Source organism: Sus scrofa, chromosome 1 (genome assembly GCF_000003025.6).
Source record: "Sus scrofa isolate TJ Tabasco breed Duroc chromosome 1, Sscrofa11.1, whole genome shotgun sequence".
NCBI lineage: Eukaryota > Metazoa > Chordata > Mammalia > Artiodactyla > Suidae > Sus > Sus scrofa.
The window spans coordinates 195,144,116-195,166,409 of NC_010443.5; the positions used below are offsets into that span (position 1 = coordinate 195,144,116).

A 22,294-nucleotide genomic window follows, 5' to 3' on the forward strand; every position below is an offset into this window, starting at 1 on the left:
TAGGGGTCGAATCGGAGCTGTAGCCACCAGCCTACGCCAGAGCCACAGCAACGCGGGATCCGAGCCGCGTCTGCAACCTACACCACAGCTCACGGCAACGCCGGATAGTTAACCCACCGAGCAAGGGCAGGGACCGAACCTGCAACCTCATGGTTCCTAGTCGGGTTCGTTAACCACTGAGCCACGACGGGAACTCCCCACTCTCATCAGTTTTATTTAACATAGTATTGGAAGTCCTAGCCACAGCAATCAGACAAACAAAAGAAATAAAAGTTATCCAAATTGGAAGAGAAGAGGTAAAATTGTATGTATGCAGATGATGTTATACTAAATATAGAAAACCCTAAGGACTCCACACAAAAACTGCTTGAACTGATCAACGAATTCAGCAAAGGAGCAGGATACATGATTAATATTCAGATATTGGTTTCATTTCTGTATACTAATGATGAAATATTTTAAAAAGAATATAAAAATACAACACCTTTTAAAATTGCTTACAAAAAATTTAAATACCTAGGAATAAACCTGACTAAAGAAGTGAAAGAAATATATTCTGAGAACTATAAAACATTAATCAAGGAAATTAAAAAGGATTCAAAGAAATGAAAGGATATTCCATGCTCTTGGATTGGAAGAATTAATGTTGTAAAAATTGCCATACTTCCCAAATCAATATACTGATTCAATGCAATCCCTATCAAATTACCCATGACATTTTTCACAGAATTAGAACAAACAATCCAAAAATTTATATGGAAACCGTAAAAGACCCAGAATTGACAAAGCATTCCTGAGGAACAAAAACCAAGCAGGAGACATAACTCTCCCAGACTTTAGACAATATTACAAAGCCACAGTATTCAAGACAGTGTGGTACTGATACCAAAACAGACATACAGACCAATGGAACAGAATAGAGATCCTGGAAATAAATCCAGATATCTAGGGTCAATTAATTTTTGACAAAGGAGGCAAGAATATAAAATGGGGAAAAAACAGTCTTTTCAGCAATTGGTGCTGGGAAATTTGGATAGCCACATGTAAATTACTGAAACTGGAAACACCCTCACACCATGTACAAAAATAAACTCAAAATGGCTTAAAGACTTAAATGTAAGACAAGACACCATGAAACTTCTATAGATAACATAGGCAAAATATTCTCTGACATCAACTGAACAGATGTTTTCTTAGGTCTCCCAAGGCAACAGAAATAAAAGCGAAAATAAACCAAAAGGATCTAATCAAACTTATAAGCTTTTGCACAGGCAAGCTTGCAACCATAAAAAAACAACAACAACAAACACAAAAAGACAACCTACAGAATGGGAGAAAATTATTTCAAACAACACAACTGACAAGGGCTTAATCTCTCAAATATACAAACAACTTATACCACTCAACAGCAAAAAAACCAACAACCCAAATGAAAAATGGGCAAAAGACCTGAATACACATTTCTCCAAAGAAGATATACAGATGGCCAATGAAAAAATGTTTGACGTCACTAATTATTGCAGAAATTCAAATCAAAACTACAATGAGGTTCCAACTCACACTGGTCACAATGACCGTCATTAACAAATTCACAAATGACGAATGCTGGAAAGGGTGTGGAGAAAAGGGAACCCTCCTGCACTGTTGGTGAGAATGTAAGCTGATACAACCACTATGGAGAACGGTATGGAGGTACCTCAGAAAACTAAATATAATACTACCCAGCAATCCTGCTCTTGAGCACATATCCAGATAAAACTTTCCTTGAAAAAGATACATGCACTGGTATTTTCATTGCAGCACTATTCACAATAGCCAAGACATGGAAACAACTTCAATGTCCATCGACAGATGAATGGATTTAGAAGTGGTATATATACACAATGGAATACTTCTTGGCCATAAAAAAGAACAAAATAATGCCATTTGCAACAACATGGATGGAACTAGAGACTCTCCTACTGAGTGAAGTAAGTCAGAAAGAAAAAGACAAATACCATATGATATCACTTACATCTGGAATCTAATATATGGCACAAATGAACCTTTCCATAGAAAAGAAACTCATGGACAGGAAGCACACACTTGTGGTTGCAATGGGGATGGGGAGGGAATGGGATGGACTAGGAGTTTGGGGGTAATAGATGAAAACTACTGCATTTAGAGTGGATAAGCAATGAGATCCTACTGTATAGCACAGGGAACCATATCTATTGACTTGTGATGGAACATGATGGAGGATAATGTGAGAAAAAGAATTTAAAAAAAGAAAAGAATAAAGCCTAGTCATGAAAGAGATAGAGAAGAAGTTTAGTACTATGTCTTGCACTCTTTTATGGGATATATAGTGTTTTATGTGGTTTACCATCTTGAATATTAGAAAGATGAGGATAATTTTATCGAATCAAGAATTAAAAACCTTTGGAACCTATTAAATTAATGACATTTCTGTTGACCTGACAGGTTTGTATGGGTCCATTCATTATAGGCTGTTAATAAAGTTTTACTTTTTAGCCAGCAACTAATAAATAGCTGAGGGTAGAAAGCTTCAGTAACCAGAATGCTCAAAGTTTCTACAAATCATAATTTCCAGGAATCATACGTGAAGTAATATGTTCTGCTTTTTAGGTTTCCAGATAATGGATTTTTTTCATGTCTTCATATATCACCACATGGATTTGTTCCTCCAACTTGAAGATGATGTGATTTTCTTACATATGACAATCTTTTTGTGATTCCTAATTGAAACATCCAATCTTGTTTAGACACAGGATGAGGTATTATTTTTAAAAGAAGTCAGTGAAGTACCCTATCATATAGAATATATGCTTATAATGCATGCTTAACATTTAATTTATTACTTTAAGCAAAGCATAGTATTTTCCCAGGAAATGCACAATTCATGGAAAATATGTTCTCTTATATGTAATAAATTTATATTTTGCATAGAGATGCTAAAAGTATACAACTAAAAATGATTTACAAAAAGAATTGGGAAGGTACAAAAGAATATAAAGGAAAAAAACATAGACCGAATATTCAGTGTGCCAAGATTTAGCCAATAATCCCCAGGCTCTCTAAGACTGTGAGAATGTAACTAACTGTGTTAAAGTTCACTGACTTGATTTGCTCTCTCTTATTGATTCTTCCTCATGTCTTTTGGTTTATTTTCTAGATCCTCATCATTTCCCTTTTTATAGAGATGATGTCCAAGCTGGTACCTTGTTTGTCTTCAGTCTCTTTCCCACTCCAGTACATCTTATCTAAAATGTTAAAGAGCATGCTTTTTCAAATCCCCTTTTATTCATCAAACACTGACTCAAGAGTCAGTTAGGGAATGACACTTTAAGACCCACAGAGCATAGTGGCAGGGGGATGCATGGAGCCTATTCCTAAAAACCCAACAATCTTGGCTAGAGAAAGCAAGGAACCCTGCCAACTCACACATACTGTTCTTCACCTTGCTCTTTGCCACTGTCTAAATTAGGTTTTGATCAAATTCAAGTTTGGCTTTACTGCTTTTCCTATAGGTAGGTGTTACCCTTCATAACTAGTTCCTTCTCTACATCAATATGTGACACTCTTTGATGTAGTACACCAGTTTTTAGATTTGCTAAAATGGGTTCCTGAGTTGCTGGCCTGCATTAGCATCCTGGGATTATGGTGGCAGTAGTTTTTCATGTGTTGCAATGTCTGCACTTGTTTCTTCCTCTCTACTGCAATGATTATAAAATGGTTTTTTTGTGGAGATCTGCAAAATGTTCATAGGTTTTTAATGAATGAGAAGTGTTCCAAGAACAAACAAATATGAAAAATGGTATCTCTACTGCAAGGCTTCTCAGAGCTTTTGATATGCTAATGTGCATTGTGTTATGCTAATGTGAATTGGGACTCTCCAAGAGGGAGGACTAATATGAAACTTATTTGATCCAGAAACTATTTTTTTTAAGACAAACTTCTGTTATCATCACAGGGAATTACAGTATTCCAAAAGAATACAGTTTGTAACTTTTGGACTTCTCTGGCAAATTCCTTACACCTTGACCAACTCATTTTTCCTTCTCTAGAAAATATTTGTCTCATCTCACTTGTATGTTTTCTTTAAAAAATCACTTTATTTTAAACCTTCAGCATCAGCTGACTGTATTATATAGTCTCAGAAAAAAAAGGTGTTTTCAGCTTCTAGAGCCTTGATTCTATATTTTATGCCTATTCAGATGAATGTTGAAAGGAATTTTGGGAAGAATAATATTCTAGGCTAGGAGGTTATATGATTCCTTTTAGTCTTCACAGCAAGCAGTTTGAGAGAGACAGGCATGAGATAGTCATTCAACTAAACTGATTGTGTAGGCCTTGCTATTTGGGATGGTGGGGCACATAAACAAGGAAGACATAGAATTTCAGATGTTAGTAGAGATCTCATGAATGGACAGAATTCCTCAGAGTGAGCTCTGATGCAGATGATCATCAGAAGCCTGCAGACCTTGTCTCTTGTATCAAGGAAAAGAGCCATAGAAAGAGGAACTGGAATAAAGTTGGAGTCACTCATGGTATGTCTGGTTTACCTGGGACAGACCTCCTTGTCCCTGCTGTCCCAGCACAACTCATAGATTGCCCTCTTTCACTCTCAACATAAGACTGGATACTATAAAATTCTTAGAGGAAAACATGGGCGCAACACTCTTTGACATAAATTGCAGCAATATTTTTTGACCTACCTTCTAGAGCAATGAAAATAAAACCAAAAATAAGTAAATGGAACCTAATTAAACTTAAATTTTTTTGCATAGCAGAAGAAACCACCAAAAAAAACCCCCAAAAAACAAACTAAAAACCCAAAAAGACAATATGTAGAATGTGAGAAAATCTTTGCAAATGAAGCCATCTACAGGGATTAAGCCTCAAAATATATAAACATTACATATAGCTTTATACCCCAAAAAACCATTAAAAATGATGAGAAGATCTAAACAACATTTCTCCAAAGAAGACAGACAGATGGCCAAAAAGCATATGAAAAGATGCTCAACATCACCAATCATTAGAGAAATGAGAATCAAAACTGCAATGAGGTACCACCTCACACTAATCAGAATCGCCATCATCGAAAAGTCGACAAACAATAAGTGCTGGAGTGGGTGTAGAGAAAAGGAAACCCTCCTACACTGCTGGTGGGAATGTGAGCTGGTGCAACCACTATGGAGAATAGTATGGAGGTTCCTTAAAATACTAAATATAGGACTACCATATTATCCAGCAACCTCACTCCTGGGTATATATGGTTTTGAAAACCATAATTCAAAAAGATACCTGCACCCCAATGTTCATCACAGCACTATTTACAGTAGCCAAGACATGGAAGCATCCTAAATGTCCATCAACAGAGGAATGGGTAAAGAAAATATGGCATATGTATACAATGGCATATAATTCAACCATAAAAAGTTTGAAATAATGCCATTTGCAGCAACATGGATGGACCTAGAAATAATCATACTAAGTGAAGTAAGTCAGACAGAGAAAGGCAAATATCATATGGGATCATGAATATGTGGAATCTAATGAAAAATTATACAGAAGAAAAATAGCTTATAAAAGAGAAACAGATTCAAAGATTTTGAAACCAAATTTATGGTTACCAAAAGGGAAACATAGGTGATGGAGGGATAAATTAGGGGGTTGGGACTGACATACACACACTCCTATATGTAAAATATATAGGTAACAAGGACCCATAGTACAGCACAGAGAAGTCTGTTCAATATTGTGTAATAACCTACATGAAAAAAAATCTGCAAAGGAATGGATATATGCATTTGTATAACTGATTTACTTTGCTATACTCCTGAAGAAAACACAGCTTTGTAAATCAACTATACTCCAATAAAATTTATTTTTTAAAAAGAATTTGTTTGAATGATTAATTGTACAGGCATCTTGGATAAGGGAGAAGACAAGAGCCAGTAGAGGAGCAGTGTGTCCTAAATAAATGTGCAGGAGATAAACATTACTTAAAAGGAAAAGAACAATGAAAATTGCCAAGGGCAATGTTAAGTCAGTGATGATGAAGCTGACTGGAGATTTTAATGTAGAATAGTTTCAGTAGGAAAGTAGGGTCAACAAGTTTAGTTTTGATCTATAGACTCTTCATTTTTGCCAAATGTATTGTAACTTAATGATCAGGCTTCATATTTTGTTGATATTTTGTCAGATTTCTGATACATTGTTTAGAAGATTTTTAAGAAATATGAAATTGATAATCATTCTTTTTTTTTTTTTAATTTTCCCACTGTACAGCAAGGGGGTCAGGTTATCCTTAGATGTATACATTGCAGTTACAGTTTTTTCCCCCACCCTTTCTTCTGTTGCGACATGAGTATCTAGACATAGTTCTCAATGCTACTCAGCAGGATCTCCTTGTAAATCTATTCTAGGTTGTGTCTGAAAAGCCCAAGCTCCCGATCCCTCCCACTCCCTCCCCCTCCCATCAGGCACCACAAGTCTCTTCTCCAAGTCCATGATTTTCTTTTCTGAGGAGATGTTCATTTGTACTGGATATTAGATTCCAATTATAAGTGATATCATATGGTATTTGTCTTTGTCTTTCTGGCTCATTTCACTCAGGATGAGATTCTCTAGTTCCATCCATGTTGCTGCAAATGGCATTATGTCATCCTTTTTTATGGCTGAGTAGTATTCCATTGTGTATATATACCACTTCTTCTGAATCCAATCCTCTGTCGATGGACATTTGGATTGTTTCCATGTCCTGGCTATTGTGAACAGTGCTGCAATGAACATGCAGGTGCATGTGTCTCTTTTAAGTAGAGCTTTGTCCGGATAGATGCCCAAGAGTAGGATTGCAGGGTCATATGGAAGTTCTATGTATAGATTTCTAAGGTCTCTCCAAACTGTTCTCCATAGTGGCTGTACCAGTTTACATTCCCACCAGCAGTGCAGGAGGGTTCCCTTTTCTCCACAGCCCCTCCAGCACTTGTTATTTGTGGATTTATTAATGATGGCCATTCTGACTGGTGTGAGGTGGTATCTCATGGTAGTTTTGATTTGCATTTCTCTTATAATCAGCGATGCTGAGCATTTTTTCATGTGTTTGTTGGCCATCTGTATATCTTCTTTGGAGAAATGTCTATTCAGGTCTTTTGCCCATTTTTCCATTGATTGATTGGTTTTTTTTGCTGTTGAGTTGTATAAATTGCTTATATATTCTAGAGATGAAGCCCTTGTCAGTTGCATCATTTGAAACTATTTTCTCCCATTCTGTAAGTTGTCTTTTTGTTTTCTTTTGGGTTTCCTTTGCTGTGCAAAAGCTTTTCAGTTTGATGAGGTCCCATGGGTTTATTTTTGCTCTAGTTTCTATTGCTTTGGGAGACAGACCTGAGAAAATATTCATGATGTTGATGTCAGAGAGTGTTTTGCCTATGTTTTCTTCTAGGAGTTTGATGGTGTCCTGTCGTATATTTAAGTCTTTCAGCCATTTGTAGTTTATTTTTGTGCATGGTGTGAGGGTGTGTTCTAGTTTCATTGCTTTGCATGCAGCTGTCCAGGTTTCCCAGCAATGCTTGCTGAATAGACTTTCCTTTTCCCATTTGATGTTCTTTCCTCCCTTGTCAAAGATTAATTGACCATAGGTGTCAGGGTTTATTTCCGGATTCTCTATTCTGTTCCATTGGTCTGTCTGTCTGTTTTGGTACCAGTACCACACTGTTTTGATGACTGTGGCTTTGTAGTATTTCTTGAAGTCTGGGAGAGTTATGCCTCCTGCTTGGTTTTTGTTTCTCAGGATTGCTTTGGCGATTCTGGGTCTTTTGTGGTTCCATATAAATGTTTGGATTGTTTGTTCTAGTTCTGTGAACAATGTCCTGGGTAATTTGATAGGGAGTGCATTGAATCTGTAGATTGCTTTGGGTAGTATGGCCATTTTTACAATATTGATTTTCCCAATCCAGGAACATGGAATATCTTTCCATTTCTTTACATCTTCTTTGATTTCTTTGATTAAAGTTTTATAGTTCTCAGCATATAGGTCCTTTACCTCCTTGGTCAGGTGTATTCCGAGGCATTTGATTTTGTGAGGTGCAATTTTAAAAGGTATCATATTTTTGTATTCCTTTTCTAATGTTTCATTGCTGGTATACAGAAATGCAACTGACTTCTGAATGTTAATCTTATATCCTGCCACTTTGCTGAATTTATTAATCAGTTCAAGGAGTTTTGGGGTTGAGTCCTTAGGGTTTTCTAGGTATAGTATCATATCATCTGCATACAGTGACAGTTTGATCTCTTGTCTTCCTATATGGATGCCTTTTATTTCTTTTGTTTGTCTAATTGCTGTGGCTAGGACTTCCAAAACTATGTTGAAGAGCAGTGGTGAGAGTGGGCATCCCTGTCTTGTTCCAGATTGGAGTGAGAAGGCTTTCAGTTTTTCCCCATTGGGGATTATATTTGCTGTGGGTTTATCATAAATGGCTTTGATTATATTCAGGAATGTTCCTTCTATACCCACTTTGGCGAGGGTCTTGATCATGAATGGATGTTGAACTTTGTCAAATGCTTTTTCTGCGTCTATTGAGATGATCATATGATTTTTGACCTTTTTTTTGTTAATGTGGTGTATGATGCTGATTGATTTGCGTATGTTGAACCAATGGGATAATCATTCTTGAGCATAGAATTTTACAACCAATTCCTTCAAGTGTTAGTTAAAAACAAAAGTAAGTGTGTAAAATTGTGCATCGCTATATCTCCCATAATACTTTTCATTGTGTTTACACAGTAAGCACTTAGGAAATGTGCACTTGATATGTTAATGCATACTCTGACTATTGGCCCATGCAAAAAAAGGCCTAAATATAATTACAAAATAGCTAAAAGACCTTTTCAAAAGTTTTGACAATGTGTATGCAATTTAATGTCCTCTATGCAGACAGCAACTTTTATCATTCCACCAAACAAGGGACATAGTCTAAATTAGCTGTTATAATTTTTTCATGTTAGTTGGCTGCTTCTGTCAGTAACCTACTTTGTTGAAGAACATTCTAGTTTTTCTTAGGGATTATGAAGGAAATATGTGATACTGGCTCTGCCTGAAAGAGTTTAAGGAACACATTTATTTAAGGGTTATATTGCCTTTCCTTCAATGAATTATTTCCATGCATTATTGGATTTTTTTTACATGGGTACACACACAGCATATGTAAATTCCCAGGTCAGGGAGTGAATCTGAGCCATAGCTGCTACCTATGCCAAGCTGGAGCAATACCTCTGCAGTGACCTGAGCTGCTGCAGTTGGATTCTTAATCCACTGCACCACAGCAAGAATCCCTATAGGAAATTTTAATAGGTAGTAAGATCATTCATGCACCATACAGATAGCTGGAGAGATACATCGTTAGGAAAAAACAGCCTCCCATCCCCTTAGACTGAGAGCATATGCTTAGTGAAATATGTCAGATAGAAAGACAAGTACTATTTGGTATGACTTATCTGTGGAATCTAAAGGAACAAAACAAGTGTATAGAGCAAAGCAAAAACAGACTTACAGATGCAGAAAACAAACCAGTGTTTACCAGTGGGGAGAGGGAAGGGGGGAGGGACACATTAAGGATATAAGATTAAGAGATACAAACTACTACATATAAAATATATAAGCAAAAAGGATGTGTTGTACAGCACAGGGAATTATGCCATTATTTTATAATAAACTTTAATGGAATATAATCTAAATACTAAATCATTACATTATATACCTGAAACTAATATAGTACTGTAAATCTATCTATATGTAAATCTACTATATGTATGTAAATCTACTATACTTCAATAAAAGTAATAATTGAAACTATTTTGATGTAGTCAGTTTTTGCAATAATCATGGGATAAGCTATAAGCTGGTGAAATTTGTCCAATATTTACTATAATTTGATAAATTTTAAAAATGTTCCCTTCTGTGTTCTAATTTATCTTACTAATCGAGAGTAATTCAAATGATTCAATCAAATCATGGTACTATCTGGAATTCCTCCTTCAAAATTCCAGTGTCCTAAGAGAATGTTATGCTATCCACATGAAATAGTTTTTAATATTTAACACTTTAATATAAAGTAATTAATGAGGTTGATTTCTAACAGGATAGTTGGCATTGTTCAAGTACTAGATAGAATGGTGGCATAGATTAAGGGAAGGCTGGGAAAGAGAAAATATCTGGCTCATAAATTATGCCCAAGGGGTGCTTACATATATAGGTCACTGCAAAAGAGCATCCATGGAAACCAGGAGCCACTATGAGCCAGCTGGAAGGAGAATAACAGTATGAAATTGGAGGAATGATGATTAGCTTCTTCATATTGTTATAAGGCCAAATGCAGACATTTCAAGTGTTTTACCAGACTGTATGATACATATATAATCATACATTGATGGGATATTTTCCTTCCATGAACTTAATATCATTATTGAAGGTGGACTTTAGTGAATATAAAAAGAAGTGTAAATGATGGTTGAATCACTTATTTGACTTATTTTATTTTATTTTTGGCCAATTCTGTGGCATATGGAATTTCCCAGGCCAGAGATGGAATCTGAGATGCAGCTGCTACCTATGCCACAGCTATGGCAATGCCAGATCCTTAACCCACTGTGCTGGGCTGGGGTTCAAATTTGTGCCTGAGCAGAGATAATGCTGATTCTTAACCTACAGCACTACAATTGGAACTCCCACTTATTGGCTTTAATGGTCACCAGAAATACATTCTCATATCAATATTTTAAATTGATCAGTCTAAGGCCAAAAATTACTTGCCAAGATTTATAAAAGAAAAATAATTAGGAAAAGTAAATGTTGGCTGTCAACATAAACAGGCACAAGAAATCTAAAAAAAATATTGTCATTAATATGATGAATGGCTGCAACTTGACCTAAGGAGCAAAAAAATGAAGTGACTGGAGAACATAATTTATTAAGAGAACTAGATATCATCATCTTATCTGTTATCTTGAGCAACTCATGAGAGTGGAAGCAGAGTTACAATTAATTAGCTGAACATCAATTTTTGTTTGACTCTGACAACTGTTTAACCATGAGAAATAAGCTATATTTAGTTTATATATTTGGAATGGCTGTAAGTTTATTTAAAGAAAATGATCAGTAGTCTTCTTTCAAAGGATGTCATTTGAGAGAATTAAATATTAATACTTTTCTATAGGAAGTATTGAATACTGGTTGAGATAGGTATTAAATAGTATCATTAGTAATTATTGTAGTGGCTGCATATAATTTGTTTATTGAATTAAGCAATACTTGAAGGAATAGTGAAATATGTGATTAGTGATACAGCATTATTCAATCTTTCAGTCTTTGTCTCTTTTTGAAAATATTAAATCTTCATTCATGACTTTAAATAAAGATGGATACAGAGCTAGGAGGACATGACTTACTTCTGGTCCATATGGTATTAGCTGAGTGACTTGAATGGGTCTGAAAAATTTGCATCTTTTTTTTTTTCTTTTTTTTCTTTTTCTTTTTAACACTGCATTCTCTCAGTGACTGTATTCTCTCAGTAAAGCAGTCATAGACTATGCCTACATTCAAGGTCATGGGATATAGATCCTGTCTGTCAGTGGAAGGGGTGACAGAGAATTTGTAGCCATATTTAATCTAACATAATTCTCTTTAAAACAGTCTCCTTATGGTGAATAAGGAAAAAATAAGACTTTTTAGATAAAACATTTACTGGTGTTTATGCCAGAATTACCAAGTCTTTAAATGTGGTAAACTTGTAAGATTAGCTTGTCTTAAATTGTCTTAAACTTAAAAGGCTATAGGAGAGCATATAAAAAGAGACATCAAATTTTAACAGATTAGTCTAATTGTTACTAGTAAAGTAGCCAAATTACTTACAAGGCACCCCATTCAGGGGGTAAAATTATATAATAGTCTTCTACAAAATTGTCTAGGCCAAGTATGAACTTTCATGTTTGATAAATGGTAATAGGTAGGTCTTCCCAATTTATTTATTATCTTAATATGATCAAGGAATGTATCACCTTAGCTTCTAAATATTTAATTCTCTCACATGCATTGATAATGCATAGTTCTTCTATGTCTTTGTATCACCAGTAGTGAAACTTTGACTTGAAAAAGGATGTTTCTGAAAAACTGTTTTCTACGATTTTTGGAGTCTGAATTTACTGGAAAAAAATATGAATACCTACTGTGTTCCAGGAACTGGTCTGTGTTCTGGAAATACAGAAGTGAGCGGAAAGGACAAGGCAAAGCCCACACCTGTATTCAATGGATTTTGCATTTCTTTTTTCTTCCCCACCACTGGAATATTTATTTATTTATTTATTTATTTATTTATTTAAAGTATAGTTGATTTTACAATGTTTCTTTGATTTTTGTTGTGCAGCAAAGTGACCCAATCACACACAATTCCCTGTGATATGTAATAGGACCTCATTGTCCATCCATTCCAAATGTAAGAGTTTGCATCAACCAACCCCAAACTCCCCATCCCTCCCACTTCCCACCCTGGGAACCACAAGTCTGCTCACCATGTCTGTGATAGGATGTTTTGTAGACAGGATCATCTGTGCCATATGTTAGATTCCACATAGAAGTGATGTCATATGGTATTTGTCTTTCTCTTTCTGACTTATTTCACTTAATATGAGAACCTCATTTTGCATTTCTAAAGGGAAGATGTGTATAAAAATAAATAAATGTATAATGTGAATTAAAGTAGTGATAAATAATATTAAGAACACAGGCACAGTAAGGGGATAGAGAGTGATACTGAAGGAAGGGGGTATTCTTTCTGCTGTGTGAAAAATTATTTGGTAGCAATTTCCATGATGATGATGATGATGATACATAACATTTTGTGGATGCTTTCTTCCTATTGGACTCTCTTTAAAAATTTCTTTGTAGGAGTTATCTCATTTAGCACAACTCTTTCATAAAGATTCTAGAGTATTTTAAAATTATAAGAGAAGAAATAGAATCCTAGGGAGATTTAGTGACCATACTAGTCTTAAATGTTGAAATGTCTTAAGGAAGAATTGGTTTCTCTTTTTATTTTTATTTTTTTTCAAGATATTAAATTATATCTGAATTTTATTCATTTTAAAATATTCTTTAATTACAGTTGATTTAGAATATTCTGTCCATTTCTGTTGTACAGTAAAGTGACTCAGTTATACATATATATATATACACACACACACATTCTTTTTCTTACATTGTCCTCCATCATATTCCATCACAAGTCATTAGATATAGCTCCCTGTGCTATACAGCAGGATCTCAATGCTTATCCATTCCAAATGTTGTTGTTTGCATCTACTAACCCCAAACTCCCAGTCCATCCCACTTCCTCCCCTTCCCCCTTGGCAACTACAATCTGCTCTCCATGTCCATGAGTTTGTTGCTTTTCTATAGATAGGTTCATTTATGCCATATATTGGATTCCAGATATAAGCAATATCATGTGGTATTTTTATTTCTCTTTCTAACTTACTTCACTTAGTATGAGAATCACCAGTTCCATCTATGTTGCTGCAAATGACATTATTTTGTTCTTGTTTATGGCTGAGTAGTATTCTACTGCATATATGTACCACATTTTCTTAATTCATTTATCTGTTGATGGACACTTAGGTTCTTCCATGTCAAAAGGACAGTCTCTTTAGCAAGTGGTGTAGGGAAAACTGGACAGCTGCAGTGTAAATCAATGAAACTAGAACACACCCTCACACCATGCACAAAAATAAACTCAAAAATGGCTTACAGCCTTAAACATAAGACAAGACACTATAAGATTCCTAGAAGAGAAAATAGGCAAAACATTTCTGATGTCAACTGTAAAAATGTTTTCTTAGGTCAGTCTCCCAAAGCAACAGACATAAAAACTAAAATAAACCAATGGGATCTAATCAAACTTTAAAAGCTTTTGCACAGCAAAGAAAATCATAAAAACAAACAAACAAAAATATAACCTATGGAATAGGAGAAAATAGTTTTAAGTGATGCAGCCAACCAGGGTTTCTCTTTTTAAAGATATACATATATTACATGGATATATACGTGTGATAAAATTTTATAAAATTGTATACTAAAAAATGGCTGCATTAAAAAATTAGTGTAATATGGTGTCTATAGTCCAGTTAATTGTACTGTGCCATCATCAACTTCCTGGTTTTGAAAATTTACTACAATTCTGTAAGATGTAATCATTGAGAAAGCTACATATGGGACATGTGAACTCTCTCCATGGTTTTTATAACGTTTCATAGTAAAAAATTATATATATTTATATGTTTTATATATATGTAATTATATACATATAGTTGTATATGTATATATATGTCATCTTAAATTATGACATTGTTTAATCTTACTCAGTTTAGGACAGCACACTCACATGAAAATTGGGGCAAAAGTGGATATCTTTGTAATATACCAAACATGTCATATCGATTATATTTTTTCATTTATTAATGCTGAAATATTTAAATACATTGGCAGTTTTATGCATATTTTGGTGCTTAAGCTTTTAATATCAGTAGAATGTGTGCATATTTAATGTACCTGAAAGATGAAATGTATGGTAATCTGTTAAACTAAAAGGCAGTAGTAGACACTTTGGCAAATATAGAATATTACAAACATCTTAGGGAGCCAAATGAGTTGAACATGTCAGAATAATAGTTCTGTTATTTGTTGACAACTTAGAATGGCTGGGTACTATTCAAAAACATGACTGTAGCATTATTTTGTTAACCTCTAAAAAGCTCATTATTTAAAAAATATAAATTCTCTTTATTTCCCTTTTCTAGAAATGCAAAATTCGTATTTGCTACCTAATTCTTCTACCATTAGTTTGTTCACATTATTTCTGTGTTTGTCTTTCTTAAAATACCAACAATGACAGGATAGTGTTAAGTGTATGATTACCTCTACTTTTCCTATTTTTTTAAATATAAATATTCAAACATTTAACGACTCAGTTAAGAAATATCAGTACTATATTCTTCCTACTCAGTTTTAACAAAATATCATCTATCTTACAATTGGTTCTACACTGGATCTAAATCCCTAAATAATAGCAAAAAATAAAAAAGAAAAAGAAAAAAAAAACTGCACTGAGTAAATGCCTATAAAATCTTAGCTTCATATTGGGAAACTATTTTTTCTTGTACTCAAAGAGCAATTGCCCCTTAAAAAATAATTTTATAAAAAATAGATTGAGGATCTTAAGTTGCTTCACTAGCTTGATTTTATACTACTTCCATCATATGGGATTTGGTTGATGAAACTGCGGAAATGGGACAGCCCATATGTTTTGTTAGGAGGAGTCATTTTTTTCCAATGCTTGGAGGAATAGAGTGGAAGTGATTATTAACTGATATTCCACTTTTGTGATATGCTCATGGAATGTATGTGGTTACTAAATACTGTGTTTACTAAATGTTAAGGGGGATGAAATATTGACCTCTTTTCAAAAGATCCTACTGTTGACAAAGGTATAAAACCAAAGGGACAGGGTAGGCAGGAAGTGGTGTATGGTTGAAGGTGTGTTGAATTTGGGCTGAACTCAACTGCTTTTTAAAAGCTCTCACAAGATCAGGTCATCATTCCTGATCTGACTAGATCTGCAAAGAGGAGTTGGTAAATTACGGGTTGAGGGAGGGAGTAGCCCTCAGGGACATTAAAAAACCATATCCTTTCCTTGCCATTGTAGATAAATAACATTAGTTTTGCAAGGTGACTTTACTCTAAAATAATGAAAATTTAAAACAAAACAAAACAAAACTTAAAGTACTGGGATACTGACATGAATTTAATAGCTAAATTTTCAGGCATTCTTTTATTTTTTTATTTTAGTTTAGTTTTATTTTAGCTGTTAGTCCCAAACCTGTTTCTCTCTAGAAGCTTCTGGAAATGGAACACTTTGATTTGTTTCCACTTCCTGTATTTCTGATGTTCTGTCAAAAATATTTATAAGGAGGAAGTATTCCAAAAGTTGGAGGAAGCAACAATGAGAAAGAGACATTCCTAAACTGGATCATCAATCCCCCTTGAAAATTTAAATTGATTAAACTTCATGAAGGACGACAAGCCTGAAGGATAAATTTAGTCACAAGGCTAAGAATATCTTAGGCAAATTATAACCTTGGATCATCTAATGCCTCATGAAATCTATCAGCCACTCTCATATTTTACCACTTTGACTAGACGTGCTCACTCATAAAATCTTGTTTATCATACTACAGGTAACATTTGCTGAATGAATACCACATTCCAGGCACTCTTCTCAGGGGTTACCATTGCATAATCCTGAAAAGTTTATAAAGGCATCCCTATCAAATGATGCATTGATTTGGCCAATATTCATATCTTTTTTTTCCACTTGGGATATTTGTTTTATTTTCATCATTTCTTCTCTTTCAGCTCTTCTTTATGCAACTATTTTTGGAAATGTTACCACAATTTTCCAGCAAATGTATGCCAACACCAACCGGTACCATGAGATGCTGAATAATGTACGGGACTTTCTGAAACTCTATCAGGTCCCCAAAGGCCTTAGTGAACGAGTCATGGATTATATTGTCTCAACATGGTCCATGTCAAAAGGCATTGACACAGAGAAGGTATGGGTTATTATTATTGTTGTTATCTATTTTCTATTTCAATAGGCTTTTCAGATGCCTGTAGCTTTCCTACTCACATCTTACTTGTATAATTAGTTCATAAATGTTACTCTGTATTTCAAAGCAACATATCAGTAAATCATATTATTGAATGCTTAGAAGATGGAAAGCACTCAGCCATTAATCATCAATTAGTACTAGTAATCACACCCAATTTAGGAATTGTGATTCCTGAAAACAACTAATTACTCCATTTCTCTAAACACTCATTACCACTCAGAGTGATTTGCTGCATTCCTCTAAAATGCTAACTGTGCTGTCATTTCTTCTGCTAGATTTTATTCTCGAATTTTCTTTTGAAATTTTGCCCATTTAAAATTTAGAAAGAAACTTCCTTGTTTATAACTAAAAGATTCTAAGTCTTCTACCCTCTAAATTTCTCCTCTCTCTCATGTTTTCGAATGAAATTTATAATTCCTCCTGCCCCTTTTCCTTACACAAATATCTGAAATGGACACCACCCTCCCAATCCACCTGCCAGATCTAGTTTCTTGCTTTTCTTTTCATGGAACCTCTTTAAATTTTTCTTATCTAACTCATATTAGAGGTAAAGAACAACCAAAGTCATCCTCACTAAAAACAGAACCAAATTTAAAAAAATTCTCACTTCCTACACCCAACTGATTCAAATAGGGCTTGGACATAAAAATTACAGAGAAAACTTATCTTGAACTATTTTACTTTTTAAGCATCAGTGGAGGTTTTATTTTGAGATACTGACTTTTGGCATATGATAATCAGACAGCACAAAACCTTCCTTGCCATTTTCCATGAATTTTATTTTTAAAATTTTTAATTTTTTTAAGTCTCTGAATGCTAATGTAACGTGGTTGTTTTATTTTGATTTGTTTTTTAATCATGTAATGTTGACTTGTAGTTTTTCTTTCATACCTTTCAATGTCCAAGTGAAAGAGCAAGTGAGCAGAGTAGATGTTTCATTAGGGGAAATTTCATGAAACAAGTAGGTAGTTTTAAGCCAGAGAAGGTGTTGTTAGTAGCATGGGGCTGAGGTGAGGCAAAGAGAATGAACTTAAAAAGTAAGAGTTCAGAGATGAAAGCTTTCAGAGAAAGTGCAAGTGAGATACCTGAGGCTAATTATGTGGAAGAGCCATGAAAGAGGGTGAGACCTGCTCCTCTTTCAACATTTTACACAATGCAGTTGCATGTGTCCTTAAAATGGAATGTGCGACCACAGAGGGGAAAAGAACGCATTGCATGTCTGTGGAATGTGGTTAATGTGTACCTGAAGCAGTATAAGGTTAGTAGGGAGGGAATCCAAAGAAGCAGCAGAGTCTTCCTTGGGGATGAATATGAGCGTCAGTATTTAAATTGCCAAATGCAGGGTGTTCTTTGAGGTCCAACATTCATTGAAACCAAAATCAAGAGGTAACCATCTACTTTGTCATTCACCATCTCAGTCAGAAGTTTTCTTTCCAGAAAATACAGCGGGGGTCACATGGTAGCTGAGAAAAAACATCAGTAAAATGATGGAATAGTAGCCCTTTACATTAGCAAAGTGCCTGACCCAGAGCTTATGCCACAGATCTGGTACAGAGCAGATTTGGGGTTTACTTTCTTTAAATTCCCAGATACTGGGTTGGTTCAGGAATGGACTCAGTAGAGTTTCATAGGCTCCCCCTCTAGTAATGGCTCAGCTGTCTTCCTTATCATGTAGTTAGCATGTAATATGCTGGTATCAGGTGTCCATGGAAGGCACCCACTATGTAGTTCTTACTAGTGACATTTTTTTTTTTTTTGGTTGTTTGCTGTTCATCATTAGTGGTCATAAAAATTTACTTCTGATTGGTAGAATATCCATAGAAAATGGAGCAAAAGGAAAAAAGATGAGGAGATTAGTTTTAAAGGTAAAATAAAATTTTAATTCACATAAAAGTTTTTAAAGAAAAAAGTAAAAGTATTAAAAATGAATTCGCTTTTTGATAGGAAAATGTCATGCATGTGCCTTCTGACTGAATGGGACATTCTTAAACTAATTTTTGTTGTTTGTTTGTTTTTCCTTTTTTTTTCCTTTTAAAGGCTGTCCCTGCAGCATATGAAAGTTCCCAGCCTAGAGGCTGAATCAGAGCTGCAGCTGCAGGCCCATGCCATAGCCACAGCAATTCCAGATCTGAGACCTACACTGCAGCTTAGAGCAATGCTGGATCCTTAACCCATTGAGCAAGGCCAGGGATCAAACCTGCATCCTCATGGATACTAGTAGTGTTCTTAACCTGATGGGCCACAACGAGAACTCCCTTAGATTAATTTTTGACTAGTAGAAGGAGTAGATTTAAAGAATTGTGGCAAATATGAAAGTCTTTATATGTATTAATTCAATGGAATACATAACATATTAAGTGATAAAGAAATTTGGCTAGCATATGTAAAACCCTTTGCACCAAAACCAATGCAAACAAAAATGAGATAAAGTATTTGTAACAAATATCACAAGTGAAAGGTTAATTACTTTAACATGTAAAGTAATTTTACACATCAATAAGAAGAATTAGAATATGTGGGGAGGGGGCTAAATAAAATGATAGTTTATATAAAACAAAAATATAAATTACTAATAAACATACAGAAATCTTACTTTCACTTGTAATGAATAAATATTGAAAGAGCAAGAGACTGTCAAAGATAAGGTGCAATTTTAACAAAGGCTGTGGTGACTGACAGTATCGTATAATTCTGATCAGTGTGTAATTTGGTAGGGAGTTTCTTGAAATCACTTTGACCAAGATAATATTCTAAACTTGGGGATATTCCAGACCTCAGTCCATATGCCTCTTCTCTTTTCTGTTGATAATCTTTCCTTCAGGGACATCATACAATCTCATGACTAAAAAAATATGTTAATGTCACACTCATATACTTTCTAATCCTGGACCTATTCCATATACCACAGATTCTCTTACCTAACTGCTTACTCATATCCACTGAAGCTGTCCAGAACTGAACTCCTAATTATCTACCATAAACCTGCTCCATTGACACTCTTCCTCAGTGCATTTAATGGAAATTTAACCGCTCAGTTGCTTAGGACAATTCCCCCACAGTAAAACCTCCCCCAAATCCTATAAAATCTACCTCCATTTCTCACCACCTCTATTGCTATCACCTGGTCCAAGTCACCATCATGTCTTACCTGGATTATTTTGTAGTGAGGTGATTGGTCTGTGCTTCACCCAGTCCCTTTTTAGGTTATTCTCAGGACAGCAGGCAATGAGCTTATATGACTTTCATAACAAAGCTTTTTATCTTCTCCCTCTCTCTTTCTCACTCTCTTCTTTTATATCTGTCTCTTTATTTTTCTTTTTATTTTATTTGTATAATATATCCATCCATCCAACCATTCCTCCATGTATCTAATTACCTATTATATATTCATCTTTTGATAATAAGAATGAAATTCATTTAGCCTATTAAAATACAAGGGTGGAAAAAAGAAAATAAAAGTTTGCTGACAGTAGTCATATACATTCTGTGATTGTAGTCACAATCTTAGAAATATGGATTTACTTGACAATAGCTTTAGTAAACAGCATCTGATTTTTAATGGTTATCCCATATTTAATATTAGAGACCTCTATTAGACTGGCTGTTCCAAATATTTGTCCCACTATATGCTTTTTATCTCACATTTTGTTGATTTTTCCTTTCAAGTATTTTATTAGTGGTAGTTGTTATCAGATTTAACTATGCATATATGCTGAAAAAGATCAAAATATAGTGCATGAAATGAAATGTCTTTGTTCCAATGCTTTTCTTGTTAGTTCTAAAACAGCTGTATTTTTTTCAGCTGCTGGTACAATAGAATTTAATGATGCATTGCAGCTAATTAGAGAAAACCTTTGCCCCAATTACTGAGATTTCATTCTCTCTCTTCCACATATTTAGTTTTATAGATTTTTTTTGAATTCAGCTTTACCCCACAAGCAAATTAATCCCTGTGATTTAATTCAGTCTTAACTTGACTTTTGTGAATAATGCTTTCTCTAATACAAATTGTGGCATTAAAATCAGTACTGATGTTGGAGACTGTAGTATATTTATCATGAAAGTTTGCCTTAGGCAATTAAAAAATACAGAACAGTACTTAGATTAATTTTATTTAGTTGAGAGTATTTTATTGACTACTAATTACCATAGTTACTTTAGATTCCTTTTAAATTTAATAACCAAAATCCATCCTCTGGGCTTTGCTACTTGTTAACATTCTGTGCACTTAAAAGACAAGGGTTTGATCCCTGGCCTGGGAACTTCTGCAAGCTGTGGGTACAGCCAAAAAAAATTTAAATTATAGAATAAAATTCAGTAATGATTCAGTAATTATTTCCCAACAATTTTTATTAGCATATCTAAGTATTGTAGTTTTCCACCTCAAGTGAACTGATTTTTCCAAGGTGAGAGAAGTAAATACCATCTTAAAAGAATTATGAGGATTCAGAATCTCTGATGGGGGCTGTGCCAGGCCAGGCCCATAGGATAATTGGCATGTTTTCCCTGTAGTCTTTAAATAAACTGCTTGTTGAATAAAATATACTATGGCTAGTCTATTATTAGAAGAAACTATACATCAGCCTGTAGTATGAAAGCATCATGCACCAGATATCTGGAAACTGTGACTTTTATATCTATAACTACACATGCCAAGGAAACTTAACTATTGTTATGTCCACATGTGCTTCTTAGTTGTTACCTACTAAGAAACTACAGAGTAAGCATTCAGATTTATTATTGACATTTCTCTTTTCTAGCTGACCTGCAGGCATTATCAGAAAAGGTAGAATTTATTTAAAACCTCAATTATGTTTTCCTTTCATGTATCAGAAGTTAAAAAAAAACACTCAAGGGTTTATTAGAAATATTATAAATAGATAGGAACTTTAATATTTTCTGTCATAGCAATTTGGAACATCAAATGTATATTTGGTGTGTCATGGCTTTTGGCAAGGTTTAAGGGTGCTCCAATACAAGCTTTGTATTATTGTTAGCTAGTATACTTACTAGCAAACTTTTTGTTGAATAGTAGGCAGTACTATTTTTTTTTTTTCTAGTAAGAATAGGGAGACATATAAATGGGTTGAAACCTGAATGACTCAAACCTTTCTTTAGGAATAATTTAAGTGCATTCTTTTGAGGTACCATGTTGAAAGTACTTTAGTGCATTATAGTAGGCTAGTTTGTATTTAATTTTCTCACCACTCTGTCACTAGCCTCTGAGGAAGGCACTAAAGAATCAGCTGACAGTTGTGGTCCAGGAATGAAAAGGAGTTGTCCCTATATGGTCAAGGATGACTTAGTAGCTTAGTAGCCCAGCTTTACCCTGACCCTGAGGATTGGTTTCCATAATTCTGTGGAGATACCACCACCCACCTCACATAGTTGGCTAGAGGATGAAAACTGCCCACATAGTACCTGCATAAGATAAGCCATAATAAATGCTAGCATATAATTCAGTTTACTGTGGTTAAAATTGATTTCTTCCTTTACCAATCAAACTATAAGAACTAGGTCACAGCTGGCACCATTTTTAATCTTAGTCTTTGCTTGGTATTCA

General features: G+C 34.6%; 1 protein-coding gene across 4 annotated transcripts in view; it reads left to right on the forward strand.

The window, feature by feature from the left end:
- KCNH5 (potassium voltage-gated channel subfamily H member 5) overlaps positions 1-22,294 on the forward strand; it is a 298,351-nt gene that overhangs the window by 178,420 nt on the left and 97,637 nt on the right. For all 4 annotated transcript variants that reach the window (XM_021062620.1, XM_021062638.1, XM_021062628.1 and 1 more), the window contains one exon: positions 16,472-16,671. In XM_021062620.1, the coding sequence (XP_020918279.1) occupies positions 16,472-16,671 (200 nt within the window). The remainder of the gene's footprint in view (positions 1-16,471; positions 16,672-22,294) is intronic.